At 38.1% G+C, this 18,247-nt stretch overlaps 2 protein-coding genes across 6 annotated transcripts; both read right to left on the minus strand.

The window, feature by feature from the left end:
• Positions 1–672: 672 nt before the first annotated feature.
• LOC148642096 (taste receptor type 1 member 1-like) lies at positions 673–7,157 on the minus strand. Of its 2 annotated transcripts, none has more exons than XR_015929542.1 (6): positions 5,628–7,157; positions 4,698–5,450; positions 4,181–4,390; positions 3,099–3,219; positions 1,445–2,581; positions 673–1,179 (listed from the first exon to the last, which is right to left on the minus strand). XR_015929542.1 is itself a non-coding variant. In XM_088616828.1 (6 exons), exons 2-6 carry the CDS (start codon positions 5,889–5,891, stop codon positions 1,650–1,652), a joined length of 2,280 nt encoding a protein of 759 aa, XP_088472954.1. In that variant the 5' UTR covers positions 5,892–5,931; positions 6,690–7,157; the 3' UTR covers positions 673–1,649. The 2 variants fall into 2 exon arrangements, 1 of the variants encoding a protein (XP_088472954.1); XM_088616828.1 differs by having other exon boundaries at positions 673–2,581; positions 5,628–5,931; positions 6,690–7,157.
• A 921-nt stretch (positions 7,158–8,078) lies between these two features.
• rer1 (retention in endoplasmic reticulum sorting receptor 1) lies at positions 8,079–17,579 on the minus strand. Of its 4 annotated transcripts, XM_088616830.1 has the most exons (8): positions 17,286–17,426; positions 15,779–15,864; positions 13,885–13,989; positions 12,953–13,052; positions 11,867–11,945; positions 10,190–10,325; positions 9,916–9,970; positions 8,079–8,528 (listed from the first exon to the last, which is right to left on the minus strand). In XM_088616830.1, exons 1-8 carry the CDS (start codon positions 17,389–17,391, stop codon positions 8,518–8,520), a joined length of 678 nt encoding a protein of 225 aa, XP_088472956.1. In that variant the 5' UTR covers positions 17,392–17,426; the 3' UTR covers positions 8,079–8,517. The 4 variants fall into 4 exon arrangements, with proteins under 4 accessions (XP_088472956.1, XP_088472957.1, XP_088472955.1 ...); XM_088616831.1 differs by lacking the exon at positions 17,286–17,426 and adding an exon at positions 17,438–17,579 and having other exon boundaries at positions 8,079–9,970; XM_088616829.1 differs by having other exon boundaries at positions 8,079–9,970; positions 17,286–17,429.
• Between the last annotated feature and the right edge of the window lie 668 nt (positions 17,580–18,247).

An 18,247-nucleotide genomic window follows, 5' to 3' on the forward strand; every position in this document is an offset into this window, starting at 1 on the left:
TCAGTGGGGAGGAGAGCAGAGTAATGAAGCCAATTCATAGATAGAGATTTTTAGAAGGCCATGATTGGTTAAGGCCAGGGGTAAATTTAACCAGGACACTGGGTTTAGCACCCTTACTCTTTTCGAGAAATACCCTGGGGTTTTTAATGACCACAAAGAGTAACAACCTGGATTTTAGGTCTCAACCGAAGGACGGGGCCTTTTTTACAGTATAGTGCCTCTGTCACAGACCACAGGGTGAGCAACCCCTACTGACCCCACTAACACCTCTGCCAGCAACCTTAGCTTTCCTTGGAGGTCTCCCATCGAGGTACTGGCCAGGCTCACACCTGCTAAGCCTGAGTGGGTTGCCAGTAGTGAGTTACAGGGTGAAATAGCTGCTAGGAACATCATTCTGTGTCTCAGATGACTCCACATCTGTGTATCTCAATGCCATTCCAGTGTTGGAGTGGGTGGGCTTGTTGGTCTGGTTACTTGGCTTTTATGAATGTGTGTGTGCCCTGCAATATGAGTGTGAGCCATCCAGTCCAGAGAGTAATCTTCCCAGGCACCACGTGCCAGTCACGTTATAAATGTGCCAATTTGTTATTAAAAACTGTGACCATCTTCAACACTGTGCATGTTGAGTTCAATTATTCCAATACAGACTGAACAAAGCAGAGAAGAGAGATCAACAGTTAAAATGCCAGTTTATTTATTCATCAGATGAATAAATAAATGAAGATTATTGGTTGAATGTTCAGTTGTATTTTTTTGTTTATATTCCTTCTAAGAAGTGCTGCTGAAAGCTACAAAACTTCTCTGTTTGTTTTCATTGCAAGGTATCACCTACAGTAGGTCAACCATGTAGCTGAAAAAGTTAGATACTGTTCTTTTCTGTGTTCATACAATAGATAGCTGTTCTTTGGCACACATCTGAACACAAAGCAATAGCTTATAGAAGACATAGAATTGCCAAAAATCAAATGTACTCAGCATGACTACAGGTTAAATTTTGCACTGGAAATATCTATTAAAATACCAGTTGTGCTTTCTGTTTTATATGTGAGTTGGAAGCAATATCCTCATTATTTTCAGTTCAATTTTATTTTACTTCAAGCAAATCATACTTTTAATCTTCTGTAGTTTTCATCCTAAACAGGAAAACACTAAGCTGGAAGAGACTGCTTGTGAAAAAGACTGGTATTTATGTTGACACATCATTTACATCTTCAATGCAATTGGCAGAAGGAATACAAAATGCAAACACAATGTGAACATATAGAGATAAATTGTAGTTTAAATCATAGGATGTTGTGTTTAAATGCTCTAATGCACTAGTAAGGCATTATTTAGAATATAATGTACAATTATGTGCACATTATATAAAATATATTGCTGTTATGGTATGAGTCTAGACAAGGGCAACCTGGCACATTGTGAAACATAAAGAAATGTTCTGCACCGAAAGGGTAAAAGACCCTTTTTAGTGTTGAACAGAGAAACCAATTATTTGAATATTTAAAACGCTCAACATAATCCCATGGGATGTCTTCCAAATGACTGGATGAAATCCTTGGATCAGTTTGCAACTAACTACCAAACAGACATTTAATGTAGAACTGCTCTTATGTTCTTAGACCAAAAAAAACCTACTCACATGGCAGACTTTATTTAGTACTAATTGTTTTGGTGTAATTCTGAATACAGCTTTGAAAGTGTGCAGGTGTGTTTTGGTCTGGTTTAAAAAGGATAATGCAACACTTAGGAACAAAATAACATAAAAGTATCCCATATAAAGTGGACAGCACTGAACCAGCATTGATAACTTCGAGATATTTCCCTTGGTACACCATGCGAGATGTGAAGTAGGAAATCCATGAAATGAACAACACAAGCAAGCTAATTGTTATAGACTTTGCCTCATTGTAGTTTTTAGGCAGGTCAGTGCCCATGTAGGAGAAACCGAAGCACAGTATGCTGAGAAAGGCAGTGAAAGATGTCACTGTGAATAAACCGTAGAGGTTTCCCAAGCTACATTGAAAAATTATCTGGTCTTTATAGGCTACTGTGTTATTGAAAGGCCGGGGTCCCTCCACACCAATCCAGATGGCACACAAGATGATCTGAATGGCCACACAAGCCATAATAGTGAGCCACTGGCCATTGTGCTTGACCCAGAAGTCATAAGCTTTGGGCAGCTTGGCCGCCATTTTGAAGATGAAAACGATCTGGAAGGAGCGCACAGTGAGACAGGAGAGGCAGGCGGTGTAGAACACAGCGAACACAGGAAACCTCAGCATGCAGGTCCACCCATGAGGTACCCCATGAAAAGAGAAGATCGTTATGCACGACACTATCAAGCAGCCCAACATGAAGAAGCACATCTTTCCCCCTGCGGACTTCACAACAGGGGTGTTACGATTCCAAACAAAGACAGCTCCCACAGCTATTGACAGAGAAATTAGGATGGTTGCAGACAAAAATAGTCCAATGGAGACGAGGTCTGTGTAATGAAGGTATTCTTGGGAGCGCTTGGTACAGGAACTTCCATTTTCTGACCACTCATCAGTTTCACACTTCACACACTTGTAGGGATCAGCTATTAAATACAAAAACAATAAAAAGTGAATCTCCTTTGTATTAAAGGCTAGTTTCAACAGGGACAGTGAGAATTTGAGCTCACACTTAATATAAGAACCTAGTCACTACTACACTCTTTTAAAAAAAGCGCAAGCGATTGGTAAACCAGTCAGATTTTCACTGGTCTAGACACTGTTGCTTTGAAAACTTCAGCTTGCTCAAAATATATAAGCCACGAAGTGGGAAGCTTTTTATTTAAAAGTAGAGTATTATTTTTAATGTACTGTTATTAATTTCCAATTATTACATCATTAATTAGTATATTAATTGATTATTGCTTTATTTTATTGAAAGCATCTTATATAGGTTACAATTACCTAACGATTGCTTACACTTTTCTGGCAGCAATCTGGATAGCTGGTTTTACCCAATCTTAAGGGTACAGAAGTAGTGTCTCTATCTGGGATTCAAACTCACAGCTCTGATGGTGCCAATGTTGCTACACCAAATGTTCTCCAAAGCAGAAAACAGGGTACCTGTGTGATTGACAAAGGTTTCATTCAAGCAGGGCTCACAATCAAAGCAGCAGCTGTGAGCTCCAGTCGATGTCCTCCTGTAACCTGCTTCACATTCTGCACTGCATGTCAGGACAGGCACCTGCACAAGACAGAGGTGAATCACAATGAAGTTCAAAGTAAAAAAAAAAAATACAGGAAAATTAGAATTAGAATTTATCATCTGAAGAAAAAGTCTAAGCCAACAAGCAGATTTGTTACAAGCAGCATTTAAAACTGGTAATTAAGGGTCCAGTTCGGATGAAATACTGGAGGCACCCCAGGAGGAGCACAGAGAACCACTGGTTTAGAGTATTAACTGTAAATCTCACAGGTATCATCAATGTAATAAGAAGGCTGAAATTCTAATACTACCGCTTCTATAAAAACTATGATTCCTGTCTGATTAACATCTCAAATTCCCGAATGAGCCAGATAAAGATGTAACTTTCTAACGTGTGTAATATTGACGTTTGTCGCCTCCTGTTGGATATTACTATGAGCAGCGTCTGAAAAATATGTATTAACACTGAACTTTTAAACACACCCACAGGAATAATATAATAATCAGACGAAGAAATAAAGTAATACTGCAGTACTTGTGCAATCTTTTGGACATCTTCCAAGAGCTGTTTTCTGAGGGATCAGTTAATACCTATGGCTACAAGGAGACGGGCGTGTCGTACAAAAACTCTGTCATGTCCTATACCAAATTGAAAAAGTACAAATTAATCAGAAGTCCATGATTGTTACAGATGGCACAACCAATTCAAACATATTCTATCTTTTCAAATAATAACCTCTCGGCTGCAATGTTACTGCTGCACCGCTGTACTGAAGATTTATATTATCAATGATAGGCGCAAAACCGTCAAAAATACTTGCAGTGCGGATTTATAATAATATATAAAATATATAATATATAAAATTTCTCTTGCGTTTACAGGATAAACAACATTATTAACTAACTCAAAGGAAGCAGGTTGATAATTATAAGAAGTGCATGTCAACCCTGAAGTGTTTAAATATTGCTATAAGTCGATATAAGTGCGATAAGTCTTTACCGTTCCATTGGAGAACCAGGGAATAAGACTCGCGTTAAGAACGATTACAGGCTCTGGATCTGAAGTATAGGAACCGATCTTCTTATAAAACCGCGGTGAAGTTCTGTCCCAAACCACGAAATCGTAAGAGGGAATCGGATCTCCGTTTACATCAAACTTTATGGTGCGTCCGTACAGGGTGAAGTTCACCGTCTTCAGCTTTTTAAGAACCTACAATCAGAAAGACAAAAAGACGCTGTAATCTTGTGCAGTAATGGAAAGTGAATACAGTTACAGTATGTTTAAAGCGATAAAAGAAATGAAATCAAATCAGTGACAAAAATACCGGTATGTGAGAATTCAGCATATATGCATTTTGATTTTTTTTAAACTTTATTTAAAATGTTCACACGTCCTTCTAAATAATTGATCCTAATTCATCCTAATATGATAAGATTTGGAATGCAATAATTGACTGTAGCAGAGTAAAATGTGACCATGTCAAAGACCGAAAACACGGTATACTTGCAAATCTTACCATGTGTGGAAGCACTGGGTCGGACCTGCGGCAATATTTCGCGTCGCAGCCTAGGAGCTGATGAAGCGCATGGGCAGCTAAGTAAACAGAAGAGTAAACGCGAAGACGGTATGAGGGGTCTGGACTGAGCAGGTTTTCTAGAGTCACGTTTGCACACGCAGGGCAATCCTGATTGCACGTTTCCTCCACAGCCGAGCGAGAGGAGTCGGTGCAGATCTCGCCGTCGCGGTGAGCGAGGGTTTTGCGGACAAACTCTTCAAACCCCTCCAAAGGCGCCAGACCCCCAGTAGTTATCCCTATAACCGTGCCGATGGTGTCAATCCCAGGCATTCTGGCCAGTTCTTCGTTCATGGACCAGGCTTCGCTTGCAATCCAAACTTTGTCTCGCACGTTGTTCGCCACGGCAGCTTTGATGAAGGGGATGGCGTAAATCCGTGTGGAAAACACGACCACGACGCTCACGTTGACCGTGGCTATGCTGTCAAACAGGGCACCAATTTTAGAAGTGTCTTGAGGTAGAGTTGTTTGGTACGGAACACAGATGCCGACCAAGCGGGCCTCCTTATCAAATTCCCGAAGGGCATCGTTGCTGTAATCGTCGCCACTACCAACAAAGGCAACCCAATTCCAGTTAAACCTCCTCAGGAGCTGTATTATAACCCGCACTTGATTTTTATCGCTTGGAATCGTCCGCAGAAACGAAGGATTGTTAATTTTGTCGCTCAAACGCAAACTTGAAGCTCCGGGGCTTATCTGCAAACACAAATGAAGACAGATTTACAGTATGCGCCTCGATCCCCGCTTTCACCTGAAGGTCATAATACAGAATGTTGTGAGAAAAAAAAGACTCGTAAATGAGGAACTACCACCAAAAATGGGATACAGAATAAGACCGACAACGCATTAACTAAAGAATGATGCAAAAGTTACCATTGGAACACCGTAAGAACCGAAGAGCGGGGCAATTACTAGGCTCTCGGTGGTACCGAAAGGTCCAATCACTGTCAGAACTTTTGGCAGATACTCTGTTATGCGGTCCACAACGGGAATAACTCTGGTCAGCTTCTTCGAAAGGAAGTCTAAAGCCGCTTGGAGGTTATGGGAATCGGAACAGTAGTCGAAGATCTCGTAGCCAAGCGACACGTTGGGCAGTAGAGATGTGGAGTTATTGATCTCCTCCACCGCAAACCTCATCACCTGGAGCTGCTGATAATATCCAGGTAAAAACGGGCACCTGGCAGGGAGAATACAGTAGTGTAACGGGTGAGCTGCATACTGAAATCTATGAAATTAGACAAACTGTTTAGATGACGATCATTGAAGCAACCAACCCCCCATCCCACCGCCCCTTTTTAATTATAGTCGACAGAATGGTAGAACGACATAGTAGTTCGGCGACGTGATTTCAATCTTACGTTTATTAGCTACAAAACACCTAGCTTCATTGCTAGCCTGAGGGGGGAAAATAACAGACGACTCATAAATGTACACCATGACGAGAAATTACGGAAACGAAGACAAAGCCAATGCGTTAATTTATAATGCATTAAGAAAAATTGCTCCTATATTCTAAAATGGTCTTACGGTAAACGGTACTTACACGTCGCAGTCGAGAACTGCAGGTATTCTATAGAGAAACTTATACTCCTTAGCACTGTGAAGTCGGAATAACCCTCCCAATATATAATCGCCGGGCAAGCTAAAGTCTTTCCTTTTGCAGGGATTTGATGTATTAATCCAGCGACAATAAAGAAGAGCAAATATTAAGAACTGAAAACCGCGCATTGTCGCCTGCTGTCGTAAGCGTGTTTTTTCATTTAATCTTTGGTATCAATGAATTTACTCACGGCGCATCACCTGAATTTACCTATGATGACTTTACAGATTTGCATAAACGTTTTGTACTTGATCATATTCTGATTGATTTGCAGATCCATTTACATCTTCTTTCTTCCACTACCCATTTCATGTTAAGATAAAAATGATACCAACCGTGTTAGGACTGGGTGCTGTTAATCATCCATGTAGAGACAACTTCAACACAGGTGTTACAGCTCTTGCAAATAAAAAATGCAAATCTAGTTTATTTACTTTTTAGTAATCAGAATCAGAGTGATACTGGGCTGGACATGGCCCATTTGCTAGATCTACTAGCTAGGTAAAACATACTAAGTTAACATTTAGAACAATTTAACAAGTAGTTTTCCTATTATTAGTATTTGCCTCAATTTTTAAATAAAGAAAGGGCCAGATTCTAATCAACTGACAAATATTTTAATTCTAAAAAGTTAGGATTACATTTTCTATAAAATTTTTGCAAGTCATTATGAAAACAATATACTGTAAAACTGTTGAATGAAAAAAAAGAAATAATGAAATCTCTAGTGGTAGTTCAGATTTTGGGCACTTTGTTGCTATAGGCATAAAGATAAAAGAGATATTGCCAACTTCGAAAATGAATCATGAAAAGAACAAAGCATACACACCTTGTATTCACATCACTGTCCACCATAAAGCATAATTTAAAGCCACCGCAATTTACCTTTATCAGTAGTCAGATTTACCCAATTAAGAGTACTTTTACACATCTCTAGTAGCCAAGAAAAAAAGCTTTATTTGCAAAAGTCTTTCAATTAAATATCAGAACAGACTGTGGCAAAATACTGTCTAGTATTTCAGATGTGATTCAAGTAACTGCATTCTCAAGCGTCATATTCATTGAAAATGCAGACATTTTCATTCACTATCATTGTAATACCCTTTCCAAAATCTCCCATTACTCCATCGTTTTACTCAAGCTACAATACATTTACAGAAACATATGAACTATCCTTCTATCATTTAACAGAAGAGCCCCATCTATTTGTCATGAAATGTCTTTCTATACAATCTGAGAAATAAAAAAACCCTAAGGTAAGTTTTACTCTCCAAGCAGCCTTAGAAAAATATAATAAAACAGATACAGTAAATGAATGCAGTTGTAACATATGAAGTAGCTCTTGTTCTTAAAATATACTTACAGGAAGCTACATAAAAACCTTAGAGTCTAAACACTCATAGATCATAATCAATCCATAAAGTTTCCTCTTGTATATTAAAAACAAAAACTTCATACAGAGAAAAACATACAGTCTATTTTTCACCTGTCGTACCTACAGTAAATTGTTTTACTACACTACAGATACACAGCTGTTTTAAGGCTGCTATTGCCATCTGATTGAACTCCTCATTTAGATTAGAAAAGCAACAATATGATGTGCAAATTAAGGAAAATTTCATTTCAATAAAAAGATTGGTAAATAAGGCTTCTAAAGACCACAAGGAAAAGGGACACTGTCTCTTTAATAGCATTTGGAGTGAAAAAAATTACACTTAATAAAGTTATTAAAATCAGGTTGTCTTTTTTAATCTTGCAGAACATGAAAAACCAATAATACATGCAATTTCCTTTTAGAAACGGATTTATAAAGCTGAAGTCCAATTTCTATTATTTTCATTTCTAGAATGTTTAAATGACAATGATAAATTAAACACTTGGAAAACAGCATATTTTTTAAAGAAAAGTGTGTTCAAAATAATCTCAAACTATTTAACCTTTAAAATATATAAACCCTCAACACAACCCTCCAAAAACATGATGCACTTTTAGAGGAAAAAGATAGTTTTGATCCTTCACTACAGTGGCGATCCAGACACTTTTTCTCCCAGGTTTTCCAAAACAACCCCATGATGTCACATTTATCACAAAATACTTCAGGCACGCTAGCAAAATGCAAAAACATTAACCCCCTCTCCATGAATTTGCAAGACCCAATTTTTCTTATTGTTGTTCTGAAAAGAAAAAGAGAGAAAAATGGAATGATATAGTTCTATAACAGCATTACAAACTCCTAAAGAAACTAATGTACAAGGTAGACTTTTCTGTATGCACTGTGCTGTAATTCAGTAGAACGGTCCACTGGACAAGTCGTAGCATACATTTAGTCTTATTGCTACTCTTTTTCAATAACACTTTTAAATGATATTAAAAATATTTTTTGCTAACATCAAATATGTTAATGAACCTTTAGGCTAGAATTTCTAGAGCAGGTCAAATTCTGCACATAACTACTTTTGAATGGAGATTACAGGCTATGCAGTCAAAATAGTTTTGATGTTCAAATAGGGTCTGGTCAGCAGAAACGGCAAGTTTTGCAAGGTCACAATCAGTGTTAATGGTTATTTGAGGATTCCTACCAGTGACATTCATTTGACCTGGCCTTTCATCAGAAGCCTCTCTCTGGAATGCAGGTTAAATCCTACAGCCTGGAGGTCACAGGTTCAAATCAAGGCTTTGCCACTCGCCAAACACAGATGGGGAAAGCTGGCCAAGCACCACAGTGATTTGTGGAGGTAGGTACAGCACTGTGGTTCAGGACTTGACTGAACAAAAACAACTCATATGGGTGCCCGGGAACCTTGGTACTGTAAGGTGATCTGCGTTTGTCTTCCAGTGGGCACTTCAGCTCTGTCCTTTCCATTCTGCCTCTACTAAAATCAGCTGTCTGACAGCACAAGCAATGGGGGCATGAGCTTGTGATTAGTTCTCCAGGTCTTTGAGGACATTTTCTGATGGGTAACAGTATAAAACAAGAAGCCCAAACTGGCAACCATCAGTAATTATTATAATTCTTAATAAAATGTTATAACTAAAGGAATGATATTCTTGAGTAACTTCCAATTCAGTGGACAGTCAAATGTGACACTACTGTATGCAACATGGCAATGGATACCATGCCATCTTATTTAAACTTTCGTTTATATGCAAGATCCCTGAAGGTAGCTGGAAGATTACCATCGTCAGTGGCATAGTGCTGAGCAGAGCAGGAGTGGGGTTCTTAATGATCACTTAATCCAATTTCCACTGTAAAGTTAATTCCACAATTCACTCAAAGCACTATTGCGCAACCCAAGGGGTTACAGGGCAATGAAACCAGTGGAAAACAAGCTTCGGCAAGGTCTACTTAAACTCGTAAGCAAGAACTATTCAGCACAATCGTATGGAGTTGATCGTCCTGACTACCTAACACCATCACAATGGATCAAAACTCTTTTTCTGTTAGTAAACCCTCCCACACTCCCTCTCCCCTCCCCAACCCTCCCCAAAACTCAAGGTTTTTTTTTTCCAGGTGGAGAATATTTTTCTAACTAGCAAAAGTTTTCCCTGTGTCTTCCTTGCCTCTGTATGTCCTCTTCCCATGTGTAAATGGTAGATATCTGTACTTGACCATGTGCTGTGAAGGAAAAACAAAGGGAAAATAAGACAATATTTTTTTAAATGGCGAGTCATCATCATAAAGCTCTGGAAACAGCTTGACGCTTTCTAAAATTTCATACTCAACACTACTAATGAAAAAGGGAGTCAGTTACATAAAAACAAAGTTATTCATTTACGTATAGTAGCTGTTAAAATCTTTTACAGTCTGATTGACTACAAACATAAAAGACCATACCTTTATCTGCCTCTTCATGGTAATACAGAAGAGCATGATGAAGTACATGACCAGTATGGGCCAGAATACTGGCACATTGAAGGCTTCAAAGAATGTGCAAATCATTGCAATGACAACGCCTTTAGTTGCTGAATGCCTGAAGTAAGAGGAACATTAAAAAAGTGCCATTAATACTTAATGCACATTTCGACAGACAAATACTGACTCTTCCATCTATAAATTAGATTTAAAGTACTATATTACACATACACTAACAAACACATTTGTAAATACACTGGTTTCACAGAGTGCCTGCAAATTAAAACTTTAGCTTTGCTGGTGCTCTAAACATGTAACAATGAATGGTAGAAAAAAACTTAACCTTTTTCACCACTCAATGACTGAATATGAGGGAATAAAGGTAAACAAAATTCCCCCAAAAGTACAAAAATTCAGGGGTCTGTCAAATACACCAGTTTCCAAACAGTTTGCTTTACTAGACCCGAGTTTTATTTTTGCATTGGGGAAGATTCTTCCAATAAAATATCTATACTCATTATCCAAAATTTGTGGAGGTAAATCTGTGCCTAAAGTACCTTATTGACAATACATTCTTAATAAAAATTAGATGTCCAATTAATGTGCTATTATATAAAAAAGATAATTAACCAACTATTGGAAGCATAAAACCTTCATCATGTTCATACATATTTCCTGATTTTGGAATGGATGTGGTGCACTTTAATGTCTTCATCCTTTCATGTAACTTTCCTTTTTAATCAAAGCTCCCTTTCCAGAACTGGAATAACATCGTCTTTGATGTTGCACTAAAATATATTTTTTTTCCCCTTCGAGAAATTTCCTTATTCTCATCTATCTTTCTGCTGAGGTTTATACCACATTATGCAACATTAAAAGCGATTGTACTTTGACATTGCACTGATGTTCCCAGCACTTGGCTGTTACAATTTATGCAAATCTATGCAGGACGATGCTAACTTGCAGTGCAAGGAAGTTGACGGAGAGACATGAGGATTTGTGTGTTGGCTCTCCCAGCAATTAGAGATTTAACTTGAGTTTTAAAACACTTGAGCAGTATGGTTTGGAGGAGATTGTTCTTCACAGTTCAAGACAAACTTGTGGGAGCTGTTGGGAACTGCTCACACTCTTGTGCCTCAGTTTAGGTGTGTGTTTTAACTAACATTTCATTTCAAATTGGTTGCACATTTGTTACTGATGCGTGCATTACACTCTAGCTCTGATTCAACACTAAAGGGTTTTCAAGTGTCCAATAACCGGATCTGTAATACAAGGCTTGGAAATTTTAACACAAAGATCATAATAGTAATTAATGGAAAAAGGGGGAAATTCTTCCACAATTTAATGTTTCCTAATACAAATACTGTTTTCTTTGGTTAAAATTAAAATGATGTCTTGATTAACTGGTAATTCTTTTTATTAATAAAATACCTCTAACATAACACTGGGAGAAGACAGAAATACCAGTGATCAAGCTAACTGACAGAAAAGCACGCCTAATAATACTATAATATGTAATAAAAGGAAACCAGTTCAGTTCGTCTATTTTTTTAATATTTTGGTTAATCAGAGGGAACTCCCTCAGTATCGAAATTGAAAAAGAAATGGATAGCTCAGCGCAGTGCAGAGAGCACAGAAAGGTTATTAAGTAGTTCTTACCAAAATTTGAACTCTGGTAGCCTTCTAATGAAAGGCCGGAATTCCTCATTCTGCTTTGTAGGTAACGAAGGGCCATCATCTAGACAAAAAAGAAATGCACTGAGAGTGAAAGGCTTAACATACAACAAACTGAGCTAACAATAAATTCAATTTCTACTTCTTCAAAAGCCTGAAAACATTCTAGACTTCTCCTCAGTATTGCACCTTCATGAACAAAAGACCTACTCTATAATTACAGATCATAATGGAAAAAGTGAGACTGATGTGATACTCTCTTAAGAAACTTGCATATTCTCTTAGCTTCACTGACTAAACAGGCTTCAATGACTCACTTCCAAAGGCAGTAAATACTTATGCTTATTTCACCTATCCATTTCTAGTTAGCTTGGGCAGATTGCTCAATTTATGTATAAAGATGGCGGCCTGAATTCCTACTGTATTTTTGCTTGATAAAACTAACACAGAAGGATGTTTTGGCTTGTTTTTCCTGCAGTAAATGTCAATTACTCCAATTCAGTATCTCCTGCATTTGTATATTCCAGGCACTACACAAAAAAAGACAATTATTTTGCTTTTAATAAAGGAATATTAACACTAACAGAATTAATATACAATTATGACCCATTTTCTTAATTGTGTGAAAGAAAATTTTGCATGGAACAGCTAAACATTGTATCATTTTTTCTATATTCTGCATATTACAAATAATATGCTAAATAATTCCATTCACATTCCAAACAGTGCCCAACAGATCTCCTGCGTGGCACTTGGTTCCATAAACCAGTGAGTGCTTTTAGTTTCTCACTATCCCAAACTAAGCATATTTTTTTTCATTTTTTGCATCTAGCTTCTAAGGAACTCCATAATTAACGTTCTGAACATTATTTCCAGAAATTGAATTAAACACCAAAGTGCTAATTAAGCCCATTTTTCATATTTGTTTTGTACAGTCAGACAAAGCTTTTTTTTTTCCTTTTTGCAGGATAGGTGCTGGTTCAGACCACAATCTATTCTAAACATTGGCTGTATTTGAAAAGTAGTGCACTGTAATCCTCTCTTACATTATGCCAAATCTACCTAATTTACCTGCATCATCCATTAATGATGGATCCACTTTTGGTGACAGAAATGCAATGAAGAGGTTCAGATGGTAAATTCCCAGAGCGTACGTAACAATGTACCATCCCTGCAAAAATCAGAAGCCAAAGCTTAATCCTGTGTCTCAATAGCAACTGAAGCATTTCAACAACTATAAACCTAAGCTACATTTATATATATAAAAAAGGAACATAAACATACTCTATGTATATGCATTTTGTTATTTATGGATAAACATTATTTAACAGCAGCAGTGCCACTTTGTAGCCCTTTTTAAGATCTCAGAAGCCAAGGCAGGATGCTGGTCAGCACTGGGATAAGTGACCCCAAAGTAAACCAGGTTGCTATTTCTCTCTGCACCTGAATTTCCATCAAATAGACCAGTATGGTCACAGAGGATACTGGACAGTAAGATAAGATCCATTAAAACTGTCTCACCTACTTGGTTATTAAAAATCACTTTGCAAGGTTTATAACAATTTTAAATTAAATTTTTACCTGTATTAAACTTCCCTGCCATGTATCACTCACCCTGTTCACCAGGGTGCTACGCATCAGTGGTAAAAAAAATGTGTCACCTCTTATATGTTAAGGGCTTTAGCTTTAAATTGAAAGCAGAGACATTAACAGCTAATTCAAAATGTGCATGCTTTATTTTTATTACTTTAGTTTATAAAATGTATCTTTATACAAAATAAAATTATTTCCAAAATGTTCATCTAAGTCCAGATAAACCGAAATAAAATGACACATGACTGAAAAATATTTAGATGTCCAATTCCGATGAAACTCACGTGTTTGTACCAAAAACACTTTTATTTTGACAATGGCAAAACAGCTACACCACTGTAAGTCTAACGCGTAGATGCCTTTACACTACACGCAGAGGAAAAAGAAAACAGTACAATCAGTTATCTTACCTGTAATATATACACTCTAATCATATAGATGATGGTTAGAATTAGAGTGACAATCCATCGTACTGCTGCAAATGGTGTAGACTTATCTAACCAGGACTGATAAATCTAAAAAAAGAAGCACTGACAGTTAGCACACAGATATTGATCGCTTTTATAACCATGACTATATACTACTGTAAGTAATCTAATACAACCAAAGTATTTCCTCCATTTTCATCAAGTTTTTCCTAACAAATTCTATATGATGCAGGTGGCACAGTGGTTAGCGATGCTGTCCTGCAGCTCTGGGGCCCTGGGGTGCTATCTGCATGGACATGGAAATTTCCCTGTGCTCATGCAGGTTTCCTCTGAGTGTTCCGGTTTCCTCCCACAGTCCAGAGACACACTGGTGGGTTATCTGGCTTCTGGGAAAACTGGCCCTGGTGTGAGTGTGAGAGTGTGTTAGTGTCTGTGTGTACCTTGCAATAGACAAGCATCCCACTCATGGAGTATCCTGCTTTGCACCCAATGTTGCCCTGGATAGGCTCCGGACCAGCGTGACACTGACCTGGATAAGCAATCACTGAAGTGATGCTGATGTGATTATATAAAAGAAATTGGAAAAGTCCTTTTTTAGGGGAATATATAAAATATTTCTTATAGAATATTTTGTGTCAAGAAACATTAAGTATCAGTAAAGACTGAAGAATGAAGTAGGTACTCACTTGTAGGTTGCTTAATCATGTAAGCAAGCACAGTAACTCATTCTGAATTTCTGAAAGTAAAATTCTAACAGTTGAATCCTTACTTGAAATGGGTATCCAGTCAATGAAGTTTCACATCAGCATGTGAGAATTATCAAGCACACAACAAGCACTTCCTCAAAATCATCTGATCACAAGCAGAGATTTCAGACAAAGAGAATATGCAGGTTTAAGAGTGGCTTTTAAATTATTTGCCTTTGTTTGGAAATTTTGAGTTATGTTTGATGCTCCGAGTAAATAAAATTACATTTTTTTTGTCATTTCAATTATGTGAAAGAACACCTCCCAAAGCAAAAAAGGAGAAAGGTCTCACCAGACCCAAGTTTAACTTTAATTTAAAAAAAAATCCAGGCTGTTACAAAGTGGACGCAAACCAATCTATAGCCAGTTAACTTCCTTTAGATTCAAAAGCATATTAAAGGTGATGAAATGAATGCAAACATATTTTAAAGGAGTCTGGCAGAGGATCTTATAGCTTGTCTGGCCCCAATGCTTCTGAAGACACTCTACTGCAAGAAAGATTGTGACGGCAAAAATAAAGTCAAAATTCTCCTTCCTCAGTTCTAGCCAGAGCGGGAAAAGCTTGATAATCAGTTTGGAAACTTCTTTTTACCAAAAATATAAAAGTCTGTATATACTGGCAAACCTTCCTGTTTCCCCTATGCCTTTTAAAACGGATCCTCCCACCATATCAGCAGGTGAATGTGAGCATGTTTCCAGCTGCCTCACTGGCATTTTCACTTCAAGAAAACACTGCTGGCTGCCAGCTGTGCATTCAGCCTTGCATTTCCAAAGTCCAAGGGCCATCGCTCCAAGCTTCAGCCCTTGGATTTCATGACACTTCCGACAGGTGAAATGAAATGCTCCTTTAAGTCATCAAGAAGATCATCACCATTGGTACCACTAAGATCTACCCCACTAGCCCCTGTAGAAATTATTCTGATGGTATTATCTGGAAAGCGTTTTTTATCACTTAGTTATTTATTATTTCATCACAATGTTTTTATTTGTTACGATACAGGTACCCAACCACCACACACTTAAATCAACTATGTCCCATCAAAGGGCTTGAGTACTGGACAGCAGACAGGACAGAGATCACAGAATAAGAGACCTTATCTTCACTGCAAACGTTCCCAGCACAAGCCTACCTGTCCAAGCCGTGTGAAAAAGCTTCCAATCACAGAAGGTTTCCCATGGATAGATTCTCCAGCACTGTCGCCTTCTGACATTCTGCCTTTGTAAGCAGAAAAGCAACATAAAGAGCGTGTAGTCAGGAAGCTGCTGCTCTCATTGGAAAACAAGCGAACTCCACACAACATCTACAGGATGAGAACTACTACTTCTGAAACAAGATTTACCACGTCACGTCACATGCATTCGCTTTACGAAGCCTCGCACTTACAAAAGCTTTCACTTCAATGGGGGAAAAAAGTTAGTTCAGCTTCATTTGCAAAAGCAGTATTGGCTTTTCGTTATTTGTGGCTAAATACAACAGAGTTGTTCTAGATCCAACTGCGCAATTGTTATTCCGAACCCGGTTTTATGTTTTGACAATTACATACTCAGAAGGAATGACGATGTGAGCTGCACTACAGAAGAACTATAGACATATATGTATATAATTTATATATTAAAAAAAGATCTTCCCAATTTCCAACTTCCTCACTGTACTAGTTCACAGATATCATAAATACACGCCTTAACGGTGACAACAAATACATCCATTTAAACCTTTATTTTGTTCTATTCCAAGGTGTGTTTTAAAACAACGCCCTCTGGGTGGTTATAATAAAGGTATTTTTCTCTGTATGCTAAGCAAAGAAGGGGCGTGAGTTTCACATTCGATTTGCCACTGACACACGAACTGCAGCTCAGACTAACATCATAATCTCTTATTAAAGTGAATATAGTAACAACACAAGGTGTTCAGCGCTGCATCCTGGTAGGTCACATTTACATTTCCACTGCCCCCAAAGAACACGCATTCTAACCACCCGTGACCGGTAAACACTGCCTTATATTTGAATTTCTAAGTTCTCAAATACATCCTACTATACTTTTTTCCCACCATTTTCAGCGCAGGGACATTTTGGAGTTTCAAAAAGAAGCTACAATTAAGGCATTAATACCGTAACACGGCAGTTCCCGGTGTGTTTAAAACGTACTGTCACTGAGCTCCACTACAGTACGAGTACGTCAATGGAATTCTTCCGTAGGGTAGATAAAGGATTACACGTCAGTCATCAATCTGGACAAAACATACAGTTATAACTGGGTAAAAGCAGTGCTGTGTGAAATTAAAAATCTAAAAATGAAAAACTCAATTCCTTATGACGGGTCTTTCTACCTCGATCCGACAAAAACACAACTCCGTCTGGAATTTGTAGTTTCGTTTTCAAACCGCTTCCATCCACCGAAGCAGCCGACGATTAACCTCTTCACTACTTTTCCCATCGTGCATCGGAATAGCGCTCACTGTCAATCTTTATTCGATGCACCGTGGACGTTGTAGTCCACTGCTTCATAAGGCCAGGCCAAAACACCACCGACAACATGAATCGAAAACTACAACGACCAGAGGGCACTGCGCGAACTGAACAACTCACTTCCGGCTAAGCACAACCCTATGATAGACTAAGAAGCATAGTATCGTACCGATCTGTGATCCAAGAGGGTGAATTTCCACGCAATGTTTCTTTAAATCGTCAGTGCTGAAGCACTGCACATTTCCAAATACAGATGTCCAATATTGCCCATTCATTAGCAAATATATGACTTGGTGTCCGAGTGTTCAGCGAGTCCCTTACCTGCTACTGCCGCTGTGTCACTTTCCGCTTGAGCTTGCTCTCGTGCAGCCCCCCAGAATGTGAACACGTCACTGCTTCCGCGAGACCTCTTTCTGGAAATACGACAGGGACGATCAGTCGATCTCAGAGAAAATATGTTCACCGCCCTGTACGTGCCACAAAAGAAATACATATTATGGATTTCGTTGAAATAACTTCTTTGGAAAAAAACATTGTCAATATTAATTACCACTAGGTAAATGACAGAAATAGCGCCTATTCAGTAGAGGGGATATCATCAAGCAAAAGGACATTACTTTTTTGAAGACCTTTTTAAAAGAACAATATTATTAAATACGTATTTTCACAACAACGTAACATCGTTTTTAGACCACGTTTATATTTTGAAAGTCTGCCAGACCCTTTACCCTTACACACTAATTCAGAAATTACAATAACGGCAGTCAGTCCCTTAGTTTCATGTTTGGTGAGAAAATGTTTGTTACAGAGGTCAAACTTAAACAATTAGTTCTCTGATTATTTGTAGTAAGGTGCACCAACATCACAAACGCTGACAGTCCGAATACATTTCTTTGAAAGTATTTTTTTTAGAAATCCTGCTTTCCTTTTAAAAGGGAAATCTGTTTAGTGTTAATTAATGCTCAGACAAATTAAATTAATATTGATTCTGCGGATATCCAGTAGGTGGCGCCATACGAGTTGTGAGTTGCTCTGGGTGACGGTAGCTCAGGTAACACGAGTCCCAGGTACAGTACATTCACGAACGTTAGCGATTCAAGGCTGCCCAGGACTGTATAATACTAGTATAAT

Source organism: Lepisosteus platostomus, chromosome 23, assembly GCF_059453375.1.
Source record: "Lepisosteus platostomus isolate fLepPlt1 chromosome 23, fLepPlt1.hap1, whole genome shotgun sequence".
NCBI classification, from domain to species: domain Eukaryota; kingdom Metazoa; phylum Chordata; class Actinopteri; order Semionotiformes; family Lepisosteidae; genus Lepisosteus; species Lepisosteus platostomus.

Coding starts and splice junctions, on each gene's coding strand:
- LOC148642096 (XM_088616828.1), bottom strand. CDS start 5,891: ATGAGGTTTGCGGTGGAGGAGATCAATAACTCCACATCTCTACTGCCC. Junction 5,451..5,627: donor GTTCTTACGGTGTTCCAATG/GTAACTTTTGCA, acceptor TTGTGTTTGCAG/ATAAGCCCCGGAGCTTCAAG. Junction 4,391..4,697: donor ACCCAGTGCTTCCACACATG/GTAAGATTTGCA, acceptor TTCTGATTGTAG/GTTCTTAAAAAGCTGAAGAC.
- rer1 (XM_088616829.1), bottom strand. CDS start 17,391: ATGAATGGGCAATATTGGACATCTGTATTTGGAAATGTGCAGTGCTTC. Junction 11,946..12,952: donor ATCATTAATGGATGATGCAG/GTAAATTAGGTA, acceptor TTTTTTGTCTAG/ATGATGGCCCTTCGTTACCT. Junction 10,326..11,866: donor CTACCAGAGTTCAAATTTTG/GTAAGAACTACT, acceptor CTCTTACTTCAG/GCATTCAGCAACTAAAGGCG.